This window comes from Marmota monax, unplaced genomic scaffold (genome assembly GCF_021218885.2).
Source record: "Marmota monax isolate L192 unplaced genomic scaffold, Marmota_monax_Labrador192_F-V1.1 WCK01_AAM20220418_F8-fsc00147, whole genome shotgun sequence".
NCBI classification, from domain to species: domain Eukaryota; kingdom Metazoa; phylum Chordata; class Mammalia; order Rodentia; family Sciuridae; genus Marmota; species Marmota monax.
The window spans coordinates 2,877,747-2,897,804 of NW_026693552.1; the positions used below are offsets into that span (position 1 = coordinate 2,877,747).

At 33.8% G+C, this 20,058-nt stretch overlaps 1 protein-coding gene across 1 annotated transcript in view; it reads right to left on the reverse strand.

Moving 5' to 3' along the window:
• Window positions 1-20,058, reverse strand: part of Mmp16 (matrix metallopeptidase 16) — a 282,987-nt gene that overhangs the window by 13,809 nt on the left and 249,120 nt on the right. Inside the window, exons 8-9 of the mRNA XM_046458638.2 lie at window positions 9,768-9,918; window positions 367-482 (exon numbers count right to left, since the gene is read on the reverse strand). Of these exons, the coding sequence (XP_046314594.1) occupies window positions 367-482; window positions 9,768-9,918 (267 nt within the window). The remainder of the gene's footprint in view (window positions 1-366; window positions 483-9,767; window positions 9,919-20,058) is intronic.

Genomic DNA, 20,058 nt, shown 5'->3' on the forward strand with positions numbered 1-20,058 from the left:
GGTGCTTTGTTCTTTGGTCTATACTACTATCTTCCTCTCGAGGCCAGTTCCTATCCCACATATATTGTTATTATTATCTTTACAGAGATGTTAATAGACATATAGGTGAGTTTAATTCAAAGGTATCTATACTGTCCCATGTTAAAATATTAACTGTATATCTTTCTAATGATTCTTCACAAAATTAAGTAAGTTGAGATTAAAAAGTACAGCATAGTACTAAATATTAATCTAAGAGGAAAGTTTATATAAATATTACATAGCTGAAGTATGGCATCTCCCAGTGATTTAACATAATGAAAAAGAACAGTGTGTTACTACAATAGTTAGAAAACTTAAGAAATGTGTAATGCACATCTTGCATACCATTTTCTTTGTGCACAAAGGCTCCCTGAGGAGATTCAGGGATCCCTTTCCAGACTGTGATTGGCTTGGGATAGCCAGGGTCCATGGTTTTCATTTCTTCACTGTATCTCCAATACCTAAAAAGGACAACATAACAACACACACAAAGGAAAAAAAAAAAAAATATATATATATATATATATATACACACACACACACACATACAAAAAAAAAACAACAAATAGTTACAGTTATCATTCATTAAATTATTGCTGTATGTTTGACACTATTGCCTATATACCTGTAAGTGATTTATGGAACATCTGAAGAGACAGGGGGCATAAGGTATTTATTCTATTTCCTTTCCTGCATATGTTAAAAATGTGTTTATTATTATACATATCCTGCATATGTTAAAATGTATATATTACTATGCATATCCTGTATATGTTAAAATTAGCATTTATTCAGTCTGCTAAAATTCATAAAAATGCTAACTATATTATTCTACCTAAGTATATTTGCAATTCATAAGGGTATCACAAACCCATGTGTGTGTATGCACTCACAAGTGTGCGCACATACTGAATCTTGATTTTTTTAAGAAACAGAACCTTGAACAAAACAGATGTGCCCCAGGTCTCCTTGATCTTAGATTTTAGGATATGTGAGTATAAAGACAATAAACCAATTATCAAAAAAGGCATGCAATGATTGAAGGTAGTAAGAGCTATGAAGAAAAAAAAAACAAGGCAGATAGAGTTATCTAGGAATATGTAGGAGACATTTTTAAAATAGTAGAAAGAGAAGACCTCTTTGATAAGCTAACATTTGAGCAGATAAAAGTGAGGAACAACACATTTAGTATTTGGAGAACACTGCAAGCAGAGGAGGTGAAGTTCCTGTGGAAAGTACAGGCATGGAGTACTTGAGCACCTACCAGGAAGGGAGGGTGATTAGACACAAAGTCTGAGCAGGAACCAGAATCTAAGGTGAGATAGGTCTTTACACCACATAAAACCTTCGGTTTTCCTCTAAGGGATATGAAAATATATACTTTGAGTAGAGATGCCTTAAGAGCATCTTGAAAAGAATATGCTGATTGCTTCATGCAAAAGGAGTTGAAAGAGATAAAGCAGAAGCAGAGATAATAGTTAAGAAGTCATTGCAATAAGCCTTGAAATGAGGAGTCAGTTATAGAGCTGATGATAATTTAACAGATTGGGAATATATTTTAAAGAAAGAGACCAAAGGACTTAGTGATGAATTGGATTTGAAATGTGAGAAAGAAGGAAATTGAAGGTGACCTTAGATCTCTGGGCCTGATAATCTGGAAGATTACTGTTGCCATAAGAAAGCAAGGAAAAATATGTGATGGCAGTCTGAATCCTGAGAGTTAGGGTGTTGAATTCAGACATCAAAGTGGAATTATAGATGAGAAAATTGTGTATATGAGCGTAGACTTTAGGACAGATCTTGAATGGAGTTAAGGTACTAAAATTGTAAAGCAAAGCTCAGCTAGAGTCAGAACCATCTGGCTCCTGTTGTTTCACAGGGTGCCCTCAAGCCATTTTTCCAGAACCCCCAGACTTCTATGAAAGAAAATGAATATCCCCACTTTGGATCACTTATTATTGTCTATATGTTCTAAGAATAAAACAAGTTTATATTTTTATATTAAAAATATTGTCATAATGGGGCAAAACTACTGGAATCCAGAGTAATATTGCCTATTTTAGGCATAATGCCAAATCCAAAAATCACAAAATTCTGTGGATTATCTTCTTTATTCACAAAAAATCCACGATAAAGTAATCGCTGTCCCTATATGAATGAGAATTCTTGACAGATAGATGTATAAACATGTTTGTCTGATTTCAAAAGTCTTTACTCTTTTCACAATGAATATAATTTCCATGTTTACTTGATATCATCAAATATATTTTCCCAATTTATTTGATATGTCTCCTTCTCCCAACTAAACATCCATGATTACCTATGAAATCTAATGGGTTTTAAAAAATATTTATTTTTTTAGTTTTAGGTGGACACAATATCCCCATTTTATTTTTATATGGTGCTGAGAATCGAACCCAGTGCCTCACGCATGCTAGGCGAGCACACTACTACTTGAGCCATATCCCCAGCCCTGAAATCTAGGTTTTATCCACCCAGGTTTGGTAAATGAGTTAATTCTTCTTGGGATTAGTTATTTTGCCTAAAATTAGAAAAAAAATCTACTCTGAATGTTTTTCTGTGCTAGTTCTTATGGAGTATCCTTTATCTACAGATTTTGTGCAGTAAGTTTTGTTATAAATACCTAGAAACTCACTCAGATAATATTTGCAATATTAGTACTTCCTTCATCTTCAGTGGAAATGAGGAAAACATTGCTTCAAGAAGTGTTCCCATTTGTAACCTACAAAGCTGTGTTTACCCAGAAAGGGAAACAATCTCTCACACTTGTTTGCCACAGATACTCATCACAGGCAAATTAGAGCAGATCTGATGAGCAAATCAGAAAAAGCTTCATGAAGAAGCAATGAGGTGAAATAATTGTGATAGGTGCCTATCTTTCTTGGATAATGAAATGAAATTATTCAAATGTCATGCTACCAATCCTGAAATACAGTTTCTTTCACACTTTGTTCTTAAAAACATCTTCTTTTGAATTATTTGTGAATATTCCATTTCTGTAGAACATTCTGGGATGACTACAGAATGGTCACTGTGTTTGAGACTATGGGTATAATATAAAGTTCTCTCCTCTTTAGTTAATACTTCAATGGAATTTACAACACATATGTTAGTGGCTTCTTCCACTTAACCAAAGAAAGCTTCTCACAAGGAAATATCGAAATACTTTATTTCTTAGATAATAGCCCCCCCCCCCCCATTTTACATCTCTAGGGATCAGAATGCATGTTGTTACAGAATCAAAATGTACTTGGCAAGAAGGACATGGGGGTGCACACATGAAATTCCAATGGCTCAGGAGGATCACGAGTTCAAAGCCAGCCTCAGCAAAAGTGAGGCATTACACAACTCAGTGAGACCCTGTCTCTAAATAAAATACAAAATAGGGCTGGAGATTTGGCTCAATGTTCAAGTGCCCCAGAGTTCAATCACTGTTAACCCCCTACCCCTAGAAAAAAAGGAAAAAAAAATGTACTTGGAAGTGTTTCCCTTCAATGATAGATTAAATAATGATATACCTTACAATAAATGGCATAATTAAATTACATAAAATATAAGTTAAAGTCAGTTTGAAATGGTTGAATTTTGGAATAATTTAAAATCCTGGGTATGATGCAGTCATTTAGTAACATTACTACATACTTAGAAACCACTTTCTGAGAAGTAATCATATTATTCTTTATGTAATAATATCTATATTTTATGTTGTGTTTTGTGCCCATAAAGCAAATTTATATAATACATTCTATTATTTGATTTCTCTTAACTCCCTCAACAATCTTTATACTATAATGTTCTCTATAAAATGTCCTAACTATAACTATAGTGTATATTGTTGCTCAATCAGTGTCACAGCACTGGACATCATTTTATTTGAAGATAAGTGACTTATTTACCTTTGCTCTGCTGTGTTATGGAAGAGCTGAAATTCAAATGAGCCCTCTTTGGTTCATAGTTCAGTATGTTTTCAACCTTGTTGCTGCTAGTAACTCTCATGGCATATAGCATCCTGATAATATATTTACTTTTCACTCTTATTGTTGAGGTATAGTTGTTATGTATAATTTTCCTTCCTTCCTTTTTCTGTTCTCTCATAGATAACTCTCACCCATTGATACTTTTTTTTAAGTTGAAGATGGACACAATACTTTTATCTATCTATCTATTTATTTATTTTTATGTGATGTTGAGGATTGAACCCAATGCCTCACACGTGCCAGGAAAGAACCTTTTGAGCCTCCCCATTGTATGCCAGACACATAAGATTCATAGAATGTACGTTTCAAGAAAATATCCATGGAATGTGAGTTTTATTAGATTCTTTTATAGCCACATAATTCTGGTATAAATTTACAAAATAAATGAATTTTCTCTCTCCCAGCAGATAATGTAAAATTAGAATAGGGGATCACTTTGCAATCTGAGAATCTCAGTGTAGGCTTGAACCCTCAGGTTGCCTGCTGTGTGTCAGCTTTGTGAATATCCAGTAGACTGGAATGTTATTAGAAATGCTTAACTATTTTCAGGGTTGTCTTGCTAAAGGTACTGGGGCTTGTTAAATAAAGGTTTGGGTTTTAATTTTCACATATTTGAACATTTTCCAACATTAACAAAAAAGCTCAACCTGCTGATATTTTCCTCCCAGAAAAATAAGTTTATGGATTGGTTAAAAACAAAATAGCATATTCAGGCTAGAACTCTTTAAATAAACTACTTGAGGACTTTAAAATTTAGATGTTATAGTGGAGAAAATTTGGAATATTGTGCAGAAGGGTCAATAAATGAGAAAGGGTTTATAAATGAACATTATATACCTTTTCATTCTGATCATCAGTCATGTGTATTGTAGATTTTTTAAAATTTTAAACTGGGAACTGAACCCAGGGGCACTTAACAACTCAGCCATATCCCAAGCACTTAAGTCTTTTTTTTTTTTTTTTTGAGAGAGAGTCTTGAGAAGTTGCTTAGGGCCTTACTAAGTTGCTAAGGTTGGCTTTGAACTTGTGATCCTCCTGCCTCAGCCTCCTGAGCCACTGGAATCTACTGTAGAATTTTGATTTTAATTAGATGTTTCTTTGAGAGAAGCATTCTTAATGTTTTAAAACAATTATGATAAGAAATAAGATTCATTAATCAGATTTTAGACTTGATCATGAATCGCATGCATAGGAGAAAAGAGTTATTCATGTGACGTAAATTTTTAAAATGCTTTCTATGCTAAGAAATAAAACAATACAGAAGTTTCTGTAGTGAAACAATTTAATTAGATATTGCTGGATACTGAATTGCAAACTAAATTCAAGTGGACTCAAGGGTCATTTCACATGACATATTTTTTTTTTAAATCCAACATAGTGTCCATCTCATGGACATCATTACCCTAAACATGTATGAGAAGACATGAATGGTGTGAATATACTTTGCATACAAGCAGAGATATGAAAAATTGTGCTTTGTATATGTAATATGAATTGTAATGCATTCTGCTGTCATATACAACAAATTAGAATAAAAAATTAAAAAAATAAATCCAACATGGTTGCAATTCTTTGCCCAGATTCAAGATTTATGACCACAAAATAATAGAATGCTTCTTTTTTTCATACCCAAATATTCATACTCTTCAGAAACACACTTAAAATGCGACAAAACAGAAAATATCATTTTTTACTATGTTGTTGAATGATTTAAATATACATAAAGTAATTAATTTATAAACACAATTTAAGCTGGAAGTATTTTTCTATTTGACTATTAGTGGTAATTTAAAAAATTTCAAGGTGGGCCAGAATTTTGTCTTTTTAAAAATATGATTTTACAGTTCTCAATAGTTGAACTTCGAATGCTGTATCGCACTAGAATCTTGGAATTTATTTGTGAGAAGATGCTAAGAAGTGATTTAGAAACATAGCATTTTAGAGCTAAATGCTATGAAGACCAAAATGTATCCAAGTACCAAATTATAGTCTATTATGAAAAGGGCAAGCAGGAATCTGAGGGACCGAGTTCCATGCTGTATGTGAAGTAGTGAAAGAGTAGATATTTTAATCTGCATTTACAGATCTATTTAAAGAACCACCATTTCCTCTACTCTTGATTATTTCCATTCTTAAAAGATTTCATGGGGACCTCTGCTTTCAATACCTTTTATATGTCAATTGCTCCCAAATTTGTGCCTCCCACTGACCTTTCCATTCAGAGGCAAACTCAATTATATAACTGCCTACTTGATTCCTCTCATTTGGTTTTCAAATAGATGCTTCAGATGGAACATGGACATTTCAATCTCTTCATCTCTTCCCCCCAATATTCTTTTCCTTGTCTCCTTTATCTCCAGAAATTACACTACTCAATTTTTGGCTGAAGATCCTAGAAATTGTTTCATGTCCCCTGAGATCCAAGTCATAAGAACAGTTTATTATGATTACATTCAAAAGGAATCCTTCATCTATCTCTTTTGCTTCACTTCCACTACTACCTGTCCTCTCTGCCTGTCCAATGGTCTCCCAAGTACCCTTCTTACTTCCACTCTGGAAGCCCATTCTTCACAGCAGCCAGAATGACCTTTAGGGACACACATAAAATCAAGTCATTGTGCTCCTGAAAATCTATACTGCCTTTCCATTGTACTCAGTACAAAGTGTTCCTGATGACCTCCAGGATGCTGTGCCATTGGATCTCTACTGACCTGGTTGACCTCTTCTGACCACTTAATGGCTATGCTCTAACCACAATGCTTTCTTCTGTTTTCGAATGTCCTATTTTCATGTCCTTTGCACAACTATTTCATCTGTCTACGACACATTGGTCTGAATAGTTTCATATAGCTAAAGCCTATCCCTCTTCAGGTTCCCCTCAAGTGTGCCATTCACAAGTGAGTTCCTCTCCAACTTCCACTACTTCCTAATTACTCCTTATCTCCAATGAATCTCTATCCCTAAAAACCTTGCCATACTTCTTTGTAACATTTTTCAATGTAAAAATCATTAAGGTCATTATTTTATTTTTACTCCAACAGAATGTAAGAGCCATGGGAAGCCTTGTAGTTTTTCATATTATCTATCTTTATTGTCTAGCACATGTGATATAGTATGTCTTAAAAAATAAATTTTGAATGAATTAATGAGGGCTAAGCCAGGACTGGTACAGACACCTGAAGGAAGCAGACATTAAATTTATTGAAAATGGAATTGACTGCCTTATAGTCATATTGTCACTGCAGGCAGCTAGGTACAATTAGGTAGGGTCATAAATCGAGAATGAATGTATTGATAAATGTTATGACTCTGGAATTATATAATTATATAAATATGCAGTAATTTATTTAACAACACCTATAATTCATGATATGTCAGATCATACACCTGGAAATTATATGGAACTCTACTTTCAATATTTTTAAAGCCTATAAAATCACAGAAATTTAAATAAAACACAAGTAATAACAGTATATTTATACACTTTGCTCTATCTTACAAAAAGTGTTTGAAGTAGGAAGGAAATGAACTGAAACTGTTTTCTTATTTATTAACAATCTTTATTATAAATTTGGTATCAAATCTAAACTGATTTCATGAATTTGAGGTATCTCTCAAATTAATTTAATATTAATACTAATAACTAAGATTTATCTGTAAAGTAAAATTTTTCTAATAAGAACTAAATTTTTAGAAGGGGAAGAAGATTAAAAAAATATTTCTGGCATATATAGGAAAATAACTATCTGATAATTAAATGATAACTTTTAATATTATATATGAAACTCTTGTTTAAACTGTTATATGAAAGCCAAACTACTCCCCAACCCATATTGAGGATTGAACCCAGTGCCTTGTGCATGCTAGGCAAGCTTTACCACTGTGCTACATACAGAGCCCAAAAGCTAAACTCTTGTTCTGTGTCTAAAAACCAATCTCTCCAATATATCTTCTCAGCCTTCTGTCCTATGCCTAGTCCTGAAAGAGTATATATAAATAATCAAAACTAAAGAATTAAAGAACCTCAAGGGTTATAACGTTTTAAAGAATATAAGTCTGCACATTTATTTTATTTAGTGGTCATTATTCTGTGACAATAAGTTCTTCATTTTTTCTCTTCTGTTATATACTGTTGAGAGTCATTATGCTTTTTGTGGCTCTAGGAAACATCTCTATGCTGAATCCTTTTGTTTGTGATTTACTAAAAAATGTTTTAGAAAAGCCTTGACTATATTTTCATGAATTAAAATCTATGGATATTCTGTTATAGAAATATAATATATATAAAAGTTGATAATGAAATGAAGTCCAAAGTGAACATTCTTACACATGGAGGCCAATTATAGAATTTAATCACAGATAAAACTCAATGTCTGAAATCATTTACAATTAAAAATCATAAAATTTAAATAAACATATTTATATCCTTAGTTATTTTTCTCTTAAAGCTGGAGATAACAAACAGGGATATTTTATGCCAGGGTAATCAGGCAAACTCTTTAGGAGCACGAAGGACATTAAAGCCTATGTATTCTTTATAATGTGCTTAGAAAAGGCAGCCCAATGGCATACGTAAGTCCCACAAACCAGTGAGGGCTAATTACTGCTTTAATATTGTTACCCAGCTAATAACAATTTAGTTGAAATTTGAATTTTCATCTTTATTACTTTTTCTACTTAGTATTTATTTAAATTAATAAAAACAGTCTTCATATATTTTATATGTAATATCTGTCAAAGAATGGACAGGGGTGGAGCTATGTATACCTGGTAGCTACTGTGAGTTATAAGGCTAACAATTTAGTTATAATTTATGAATCCTGTTAGTGATGTCACAGGAAAAAGGAGAAGAGGTTGCTGGGAAGGGATGTTATACTTCACACTAAGAGTATCTACTGCAGTGATAGCTTGTTAATAGTTCACAGCATCTACTTGTTGGTAACTTAATAAATGGCTTCTGAGGGAATAGAACCTGCGAGTAAACTGAAATTATTTGAAAATGGTCACAATTAACTGTGTGTGAAGGGTAATCATTTAACATTGAGTGTAAGGACACACAAAGCTTGTACTGAGAAGTATTTTTTTCTTGTACCAAGAAGTATTTTAATTTTCATGAAAATTAAAGTAAAATAATAAGAAAATACACTATAAGGACACATATATTCACTGTCTATGTAGCTTTATAGGCATGTAAAGAACATGGAGAAAAGAAAGAATATATATTGTAGAAATATACACCATAATAAGTAGGCTGATCCATAATGAGAGGGTGTGGGGGGAATGGAAGAATTTTGAGTGGGCCAAGGGGAGGGGGCACAGGAGTAGGAAAGACAGTAGAATGAGATGAACATCATTACTCTAGGTATATATATGACAACACATGTGGTACAATAGATACTACATCGTGTACAACCTGAGAAATGAAAAGTTGTGCTCCATTTGTGTACAGTGAATTAAAAAGCTTTCTGCTGTCATGTATAACTGATTAGAACTAATAAAAAATAAATTTAAAAAATGTATTAGAAAAATCTAAAAAAAATACATCATAAGAAAGTCACATTAGTTCATTATATGGTGATTTATCTTAAATATTATATTATTTAAAATGTATTAAAATATTTTCTATTGCATTAACTTGAGTTTATAGCCACACAGATTCGTCATCAACAGTGCTTGCCTATGATAGACCAGAAACATTGACTTCTGGAAACATTCATTAACTCTTTCCTATGTGATGTGTGTACTGACCTGTCCCCTTTGAAGAAATAGGTTTTCCCAACGTCCTCCCACCAAATGGCTGAGTCAATACCATGGGGGGGAATTCCACTTCCGAGAGTAATCAAGTCATGAGGGTAACCAGGTTGAAGAGTTGTGTCCTTGAATACCCAATATTTGTTACCTGTATGAAATAAGTGCAAATGCAGAATGCATTAATTGAATGTCAGATTAGAATATCTCTATTAGCACAATGCATTTAAATTATTTTGCATGGAATCTTTGAAATATGTTAGTAGCAGTCATGTCTACAATATTGATGCTATTTTTGAAACACCAAAGTTATTTTCAAAAACAGATATAATGAATAATTACACAGTAATATATCCAAAATTGCATTCATTTAAAAAAATAAAATAAATTTACAACTAGTACTAAAGACATAATTCTGAGTCACAAATCCAGGATTCTGCCCCTGGGAATTAGATCCCCTATTTTCTTCAAAGCTAAGTCATCCCTGGGTTTTGTACATTCTGTATGTCCTCAAATTGCTTTAATGATTATGTCTTTTCTGTTGAAGCACTTCCTCTAGGCTGACCTCTTCTTTTTATTATGTAAAAAGTCACAAGACACTCTAGTCTTATAAACCATCCTCCTCTGACTCTGCCCCCTTTCAGCTATAACTATTCCTCTGTATAAGAGTGGTAACTGAGGGGAGGACAATTTAAACCCTAATCTGTGCAGAATTGCCAGCGCATGATAACATTCAAGAGCAGGCCAACTTCGGTCAGTTGTATTGCTGCTTGGAAATTCTCTGCAGATGACATGCCTCCTCCTGCCTCATGTCCCAGCACACTTGAGCACCACGTCCTTCTCAGTACACTCAACTAGTTGTCTCCAAACCAGTTCTCCCTCCACTGAAAGCTGATTTCATACCCAACAGTGCATAAAACTTCTTTTCTTCTTGGAGCCCTCAAGTCCCTCCAAACAGTTCTTCACCCTTATCTACTGACAGAATTGACCGTGTAGTGTAGTGCACTTTCCTCCCTAAGCAGCTAGAGAGCCATTTTCTTTTGGTTCCTCTCTATCTTCTGCAGTGCTCTTTTCTGAACTTATTTTGTCAGGGACTCTGTTCCTTGCTCTCATTTCTTCTTTCTCTATAACAGAAGGAATCACAAACTTAGATGCCTACAAGGGCTAAGTTAGAGATGGCAGAATTGGATATCTTCACTAATTTTGAGACATTTCTATGAAAGTCAGTAAATATCCATTGCCCCAAAAGCTTCTCTCTCTCTTCTCTGACCACTTAGTTTTTTTTAAAAGATCCAGCAACCTATTGAATTACTAACCTCTCCTTGGGTTAATATTTGGCAAAATAGGAGTTCCTATGTCCTTACTAACTAATGTAAGGCCTTGCTTTATTTTAAAATATTTAAGTACCACTCTTGGATGAGGACTACGTATACTGGAGCATTCAAGTCACACCTAAAGACATTTAAAATTCTTAAATATGCTGCCCTAAAACAACACAAAACCAAAACCAAAACCAAACTCCACATCTTCAGCCTGGATTTAATGAGGACTCTTGAGTTTGAAACCATGGGAAATCTCATTTATTTTCTAAGACGTTCTATTACCATTTGATGTAATTTACAGTAAAATGTTGAGTGTCTCGGTATTCTAAGAATCATGTTATATACTAAGAATACTAAAGAGAGAAAGACTGAATCTCCACCATGATCATCCTACATGAAGAGGCAGACTGAAACCAAATGCACATACATATAATTGCAACAACAGAAAAACTAATAGTTGCTATGAAGAAACATAATCTAAACTGAGAAAAAGAAAAAAAAAATAGAGGGTCTTAATTTAAGGTCAGGGAAAAATCTCTCTAAAAAAATAACATACCAGCCGGGTGTGGTGGCACACACCTGTAATTCCAGTGGCTTGGGAGGCTGAGACAAGAGGATTGTGAGTTCAAAGCCAGCCTTAGCAAATCGAGGCACTAAGCAACTCAATGAGAACCTGTCTCTAAATAAAATACAAAATAGGGTAGATGTGGCTCAGAAGTTGAGTGCCTCTGAGTTTAATCCCTGGTACAAGAAAAAAAATCTAAAGAAAAAAAGTATTTATGCAAATGATGTCAGGAAAAGTGACCAAGCAGAAGAGAATTAGTTATCAAGGAAGTGAAAGATTAGTGGACAGTAATGAGCAAGGAGGATGGCACTGATAACCAACCTATGGGTCTGATTTTAATTTGAGTGCACTAGGAAACCATCAGAGATTAAATTATAAAGGGACACAATCAGTTTTATATTTTCAAAAGGTGACTTTATTCTTTCGTGAAAAATGAATTACTGTAGGAAGAAATTAAAAAAGACGTGTCAAGTTTCTTTTGCAAGAAGTAATTAACTGAATCACTCATTCAACAACCTCCATAGTACATATACCAAGTGTTGCTGCAGATGCTAGAGGTACGAGAGTGAACAAGGAGAGCAGCATCTCTATCTCTTAAAGCTTAGATTCTAATGAATGTGTATGGGAAAACCAGCCTTAAATAAGCAAACAAATAAATGAAGATACCCCCAGAGGAATAAGTGTTTAAAAACAGAAAAAGGACATGAATGTGAGATGGATGGGATGGGGGCTACTTTATATTGGACACAGGAATGATCCTCCTATTCAATTGTGGACTTGTATCATTCAAAGGGTCCAGCTCAGTGAAGGTTGTTTTTGATGAAGAAAGTAACAAGAACATATGCTGTCATGAGAAGAAGTTTGTTATGTGACTAGAACATAATATGATAGGAGTGTATAGTAAGGATAGAGGTAAAGATCAGATAACCTTTACAGGAGTTTGAATTTTGTTTTAAAACAAAGACAAAATCATTGAATAGTTGCATTAGAATGTTCTTCAATTGTAGTTTGAACTAAAGTTGCATAAATTTAGGTGTAGAAGAGAAAATGAATTCATGATATATTTTAGAGATGGAATTATAGGCATTTCTGAGGGACTGGCAGAGGGGAGTAAACAAAGATAATACCAAGGATGATCCTCAAGTTCTGGCTTGTGTAGACAAGAGAATCAGAGTGTTATTCAATAAGACAAAAACGAATAAAGGTGGGTTCAAATCAAGAGTTTGAGATGTCAGCATGATATCTACATAAATCATGTAATCAACTGGATGTGCCTGTGTGAAGGCAAATTTTTAAGTTATAGCATAAACATGGTGTTTATAATTTACAATTTAGTGAGATTATCTAGGAGAGAGTATGTAGAGAAAACAAAGAAAAGCCAGAACTGGGCTTCTAGAAACCTTGACCTTCAAATAAGATCACATAAAGGAAGAATATGCAAATGAAGAGAAAGAAGAAGAGGCAATGGTAAAGAATAAAATAATAGAATATTTCAGAAGCCAAAAAACACAGTGGTAATAAATGGCGCTCTCTAATCCAAATATCTCTTGAAAGCCAAACAGCTTATATAGTTACCTATTGGGATTTTCTGCAAAATTATTTACGAGTCCAAAATTGTATTCATCCCAAGATCTTTCTTCTTCTTTTCCTTCTTTGGGTAGATGGCATATTAGTTAGTCAGGGGCTCACATTATTTTTCATATTTAATGATTTATTACATTCAACTTATTTGAATTCCTAACTCTCACTTGAAGTTGTCTGCTGAATCCCACTCTCATTGTAGCTAGCATTAGGCATTTCCATATCCCTTCTAAAGATAATTGCTTTATCTCTTATCCTCCATTGTCTCCCTCTATGCTATCACTCCAAACCTGGAGCCAGCCAAAGTGCTGCAGAGGAAGCTATGGAGATATGCTGTGGTCAGAGGAGCAGAGATGAGTAGAGCCATCCATATTTCTCATTTGGCAACATGGCCCAGGGGGCATTGAGAGAGTTTCCCACTCAGTAGGAGAAAATATTTGTTATATAATACAAAGCTTGAGAATCCATGATGGCTATGGACAAGAAGACATTATGAGGAGGTAGAAATTGTTATCAAGAGAGATGGAGTGAAAGAGAACAGAGAATGAAATAGATGTGAAGAGCAAACTATGAAGGGGAGAGTGACCAGGGGGGTCACAAAGAGAGTTCTGTTCCTGAATTGTGAGTTCTTGTCATACACTACAAATCTCCTTTAAGCTCTATTAACCCAACTGGGTTCATTTTCATTTAACGGAATGAGACTGTTCAATACAAATTTTGAACATTTAAATGTCAAAAAAGATATTAGATGCATTTGAGTTCCCAAGTCTTTTGACCAGGGTTCTAGCTTTTAGCCAATGTTCCATGTTTTCATCTAGCCAGGTGCCTTAACAACAACTTTCTAGCTTATATTATTCCAAAATTCTCCTTTCTAAGCTCCCTGCCACCAGTTGGTTTCTCTTTTATCTACTCTTCCCAAGGTCATTAAAGAGATTTCCCTAAAAGGCAAACCTCATCTCTCTTTTGTTTAAAGTTTCCAGTGACTTTTTTTCATTGCATTCAGGATAAAATTCAAAGTTCAGCTATATGCCATTCAAGGTTCCTTTCAATATAGGTGACATATCTCATTCTCATTCCATCTGTCTCCCTTTTTTGGAAAAATGTGATGACTGTTTCAAAATACAGTGTCATTGCCCTGGAAAAGATTTCCTTTTTGAGAAACACAGGCCAATTTATTGTCTGAGTACCCGGTCTTTACCTTTATTGTATTGTTAACTAGTACACTACACTGGCTGGCATGGATCACAAACTTTCTCCCAACTCCAGGCTATGAGAAGACTTGAGGAAAAATATCATACATGACATGATATTTTCCTGAAGCATCCCATAAAAATGCCTGGGAAATAAGAGGTACTTAGCAAATGGTTATTGATGCAAAGAACCATGTTTAATATTACATGAATAATCAAATAGAGGATCAATAAAATGGGACAATAAAGGCTCATCAATAACATGGTACTCATTAGTCTTGAATCCTGTTAACAGAGCAGGAGAAATTTATTTTCTTACCACCATCAAGTCTGAGCAAGTATAAAGGCATACCCCAGTATTGTGTTGGAAAACCATTTATGTAAGTGATTATATTAAATTGTATGCTGGGAAATACTGTCATACAAATATAAACCTATCCTGAGCCCTTGTTAAATCTGGAAATTTCATAAAGAAAAACCCTCACCCAAAGGTCCAGATCATTTTCTTGCCAGATTCAATGAGATAGAACATTCAAGGAGCTGTTTCACAGTATGCTTCATAGTTTAGTCATGTCTCTGTAGCTATTAAAATAGAGGATCTTAAAACAATAGAAGAAAAGGAAAGGCCTATTCTGCTGGCCTGCACCTCAGAGACTCATGGCATCCTTTCCTTTCCTCTCATTTTTAATTAGGAAAGGGTATATAGTTTCAATGTCTCCCATGCTAGCTATTTAGAGTAAATTTTTAATCAGTTCAACTCAGTTGTTCTTTCATGCAGGAATGTTCTGGCATGCTTTACAATACTTCCTTTCTCAGTTCCTAAATTTTATCCTTTGCACGACAGTCTCTTCACACTATTTCCAGGGATTATACTGGATGAATCAATACCCAGGAGGCCCTGGTGTACATGGCAAGAGAAAATGTTCACAAAACCTTAGTTGATAAGTTGTCCTTGTGTCTCAGGAGAGGATGTTGTGAAAAACAAACAGTTGTTCTCGGAAATTCTTCTTATTCCATTACAAAACTGTTACTTAAAAATTGAGTTACGAAAACACTTTTCTATACTGTTGGTATAGTGTTTTCCATCAACAAATCGGAGATATAATCAGTCATTCACTTTTAATGATCATAGCCTTGCTATAGAAGATCTTGAATAGCATTATTTTCTGTTAGGAAAAAAAACACCAAGTGATTTTTAAAAATATGAACTTATGTGCCCTTTAAAAAGCAAGGCAAACCAGAAAACTTATCAGCAAACATAGGTTTGCCTGGTGGATTCCCAGCAGTTAAATACAAAACTTCAAGGGAGATATCTACCTTGCCTGCAGTATTTGTGTCATAGAATTCAGGGAAATAACAATGATTATGAGTGATAACATTTAATTTTCCAAGTGTTTTCTAAGGAGATACAATTATATAATTACTTTTGTATCTTAGTAAATAAAGATGTTCACATGACAAAATTAATTTATTTCCAAAGTTTTTTAGTACATGAATTTCATAATCAACTAATTCTATTTTGAACATAAAAGGTAGGTTTTTAACTACCTTACCATCAGACTGTCTGGTTCTCAGAAAATACTGCTTCTTTGTCAGAATGAAGGTATTTGCTGGATTTCATATGAAGTCAACATACTCTAGAGCAAGTGGAAAAAACTGGTCCTCACTGACATTGCACTTGGCAGAATGTAGAGGAAAATATCAACAAGCCAGAGCTAAAGGCTGAGAAACTTTAAATAAAAAGTATAATCACAAAGAATGTTGAGAGTTAGAAAGGACTTTATGAATCATCAACTATGGTGAGTTTTCAATGGGATTCATTTATTTACCTAGTCAAAATCTGCTTATTAAGAGCCTATAGAGTCAATGAAATAGGAACTGCAGGTATAGAGATGAAGAAGGCTCTTATGGAGCTGACAGACTAGGGGAGAATATAGACACTAGAGAAAAAAATCCCATGAAGAATTTAATAATTAAATGAAATGTTATTCCTTCCAGGATAAATGTAGTTTCTAATGACATCTGACCTCTTCATTTTCTTCTTTATTAATCAAAAAGACAGTGCCTACTCTGGAAGCTAAGTTTCATACCTGTTTCTTAAAACCTTGCAACTGAGCCCATGTTACTGGTGGAAGTGCACTGTATTATTTAGATATACTAAATCAGAAAGATTGTTGAGAACCCAGCCAACGCCTCCATTTATTTTACAGGTCCCAGAAGGGATGTGCCTTAAACCATACAGGCAGTTTTTAATAGATCTGTACTATCGTCCAGGTCTTTTAATTCAGTGCTCACTTTATTATCCCAAATCAACTGTCTAAACAAAACAGGTTCACACTCTTTGTATTCAGAATTGCTTATGATTTCCTCTACATTTATTAACAGGATTGTATTTACTCATTACTGCTCATTGTATCTTAAGTCAATAGATGCCCCTCTTGCCTCATTACTAAAAAAAATTAAATTAAATTAAAAATACAATCAGCTATACTTGTTTTTCAGAGTCCCTAAAACTCTACAAAAACATTTATATATTATGTCTTCTAATACAACAGTGGTCAGTAAACTAGGAACACTAGCTTTGGCTTATTTGTGAATAATGTCCATTTATTTACATACTACCTATGTTTTCCATGACCTTTTCATGACAGAACTGAGTAGTTACAAGAGAGATCATATGATCTTGAAGAATAAAGCCTTTACTGTGTGGCCTTTTACAGGAAATATGGGGATGCACATTCTTAATGGCTGGATAACTCCAAAGCCTGAGGTAATCACTATTCAATATTTATGTATTCTTTAAAAATACTTCAAGGATCTGAAAAAAATACCAAAAAGCATGCATATATATATGTGTGTGTGTGTGTATGTGTGTGTGTGTGTGTGTGTGTGTATATATATATATATATATATATATACTTTTTTTTTCCTTTTTTGTTAGATTCTTGGTTTACTTCAGCATGCAAAAGGTTTAAAGTCAGAATAGGGATGGCAGAGCTATCAATTATGATCTGTAAGATCCTGGGAAAGTCACTATATCTGCGTCTTTTTTTTTTTAAATTTGTGCATAAGATCCAACACCTCTCATTTGGAGTTCTGGAAATAATGAGATATCAAATATACTTACTCTCTTTTTGGCTCATGGTGTCTGTAATGGTGCTTCTTAATATTATAACATAGTAGAAATACTGGTCAAATTTGCTCTTAACTTACTCCAGTAAATAAATAATACCATTAATAAATGATTAGGTATACTGATCTACACTAGTGCTCTTTATTGGAAATATGTTTAAATTTCTCTATTGTATATAAGTAGATAGCTAAGAAAATCTGAATAAATACACAACTCTAAAGGTCATATGACTTTTGGTTTCTAGCATTTATGTTTTCTAGGTTCCACAATATTATCTAGTTAACAGAGAATTTTGAATGCATATGCAAGTGTGGTAGTCACTGAGGTGTACAGCTCAGATCTCCCTTCAAGAGAGAACTTGCCATCAGCCAGGTGTCTCTGAGTCTCGTATCAGTTGGGTGAAGGTCATGCTCTTCTCCAGCAGCCTCCAGCCAAAGAATAAGCAAAGCACAATACTGAAGTCTGGCCATTCTGCTCTAAACAAGACTCTTTTAATAGTCACTCTTTGCTCTGAATTTCAACACTGGGTTTGCCAAGACTATGTCATAGGTGTCGCAGCTTGCTTTCCCTTGATCCTTCAAAAGCTGACCTCCCTCTTCAGTAAACCTCTTGGCCTCCTAACTTTGCCTCTGTGTATACTTGCAACCTTTTGTTTACTATGCCACTTGGAGAATAAAAGGTTTTGAGGAGGAGGAAAGTTTTTAGGTATGCAAATAATACTGATATGAAAATACTGCAGTTTGAATTATAAATCCAAATAGATATAATAAAATACACCACAGACTTTTAAAACACATGTTGAAAGAATAGGTGTATCATCAATGAAGAATTTCAATCATCAAATATTTGGATCTTTGATTCAGATGACCATTTCTTCTCAGTATACAATAAAAGGTTAATATCAGAATTTTCTGATATTAAAAATTAACATTATAAATTCATTTTTGTAGTTACTAATACCACTAAATGTAAATACCTTAATCTAGTATAGCTCTTTATACATAATTTTCCATTCTACAGAAAAAATAAGTAGTCACTGCACACACCTATGTATAGTGAAATATTTCTTTTAGGGTATCCATTGTATTATGTAATCAATAATGTGTTTCTATTTCAAATAAACTTCATTAGAACTCCCTAAACCTCACAGGAGCAATGAATTCTAAGCAGCATACAGAAATTGCTGGTTTATGAGTATTCATTCAAAATGAAGTAAAAATGCAAGTAATAGAAACCATTTCTGAAATAAACAGCTCTTTTCTTTGCCATCTTCCGCTGCCACATATTTTTAGACAATTATTCTTTTGCTGTACATCTTCTGTATGCCTTTCTTATTCCCAAATTTTATTATGCTCTTCTTTCTGCCTCATATATTTTAGTTTCCATCCTATAAATGATTTTTACTTCTTGAAATGAAACTGTCAGACACAGTGAAAAGTACTGTTTAAAGTTATTAAATAATAGCAACAAAAGGAATTTTGAGAGAACTTTTCAATGACTTGATTTTGACAATGCTTAGCAGCTTCATTTTAAAATTTACTTTCTCTTCCTGAAAGGATTGTACCAGCTCAATTTTCAACCTAGATTTTTTAAAAAATATTATTATCTCATAACCATTCAGTCTGAATATGACTAGCAATTGAGAACGTAAACATCTGCCTTAGTTTTGTTTACAAAAATGTTGCCCTATTATATTGGATCTACCTGAGTAATAGTAAGATAGCTGACAAGCACAGTGTGTAATGCACTCCACTGCTGGAGAAAAGCAGATGACTTCCTTGAGGTGTGATGCATTTTCAATTCCTGGGTCTCTAGCAAAAGAAACCACCCTATGAACATGAATAAAGGAGAATGCCTTGGTGTTCCCTGCCAAATGTCAAGAAGAGGGGCAAGAGAGGTAGATCAGTGATAGTCACACAAGCCAAGTCACCAGCCTGCTGACATTTAATAAGAAAGGCCCGGGGTTTGATCCTCCCCCCACACCCAAACACAGGCTACAACACTTCAGAGCATTTTCACTATGGTGGAGGCAGTGTGTGATGGTGTCCTGATACAACAACAACAAACCAAAACAAAAAAAAACAAAATTAAAAACCAAAAACAACAAACAAACATCAATAACAACAACAACAACAACAACAAAACCAGACCACACAATCTACATAGGTGAATTTGAAAAAAAATAATTCTTTAAAATGTTTATGTACTTACTTGTACCTTGCTTCCTTTGAAGGTTTTTTATGGGAAACATAGGTAATAAAATGTTAAAACATTTAAAAATGAACAAAAATAAGACTAAAGAAATGAGGAAAAATAGAATACAGATAAACAATATAAAATAGAAATGATAAGATAGGAAGTGGTTATCAACATATTTTTTAGCTATTTCCATTATAGGTACTCATTAGAAAATACTTTATAATATTTTACATCATTGTAAGTTAGTATTGCTTAAAATTAAGTTGAGATTATATAAAATTTTTCTCTATCTATAGTAAAT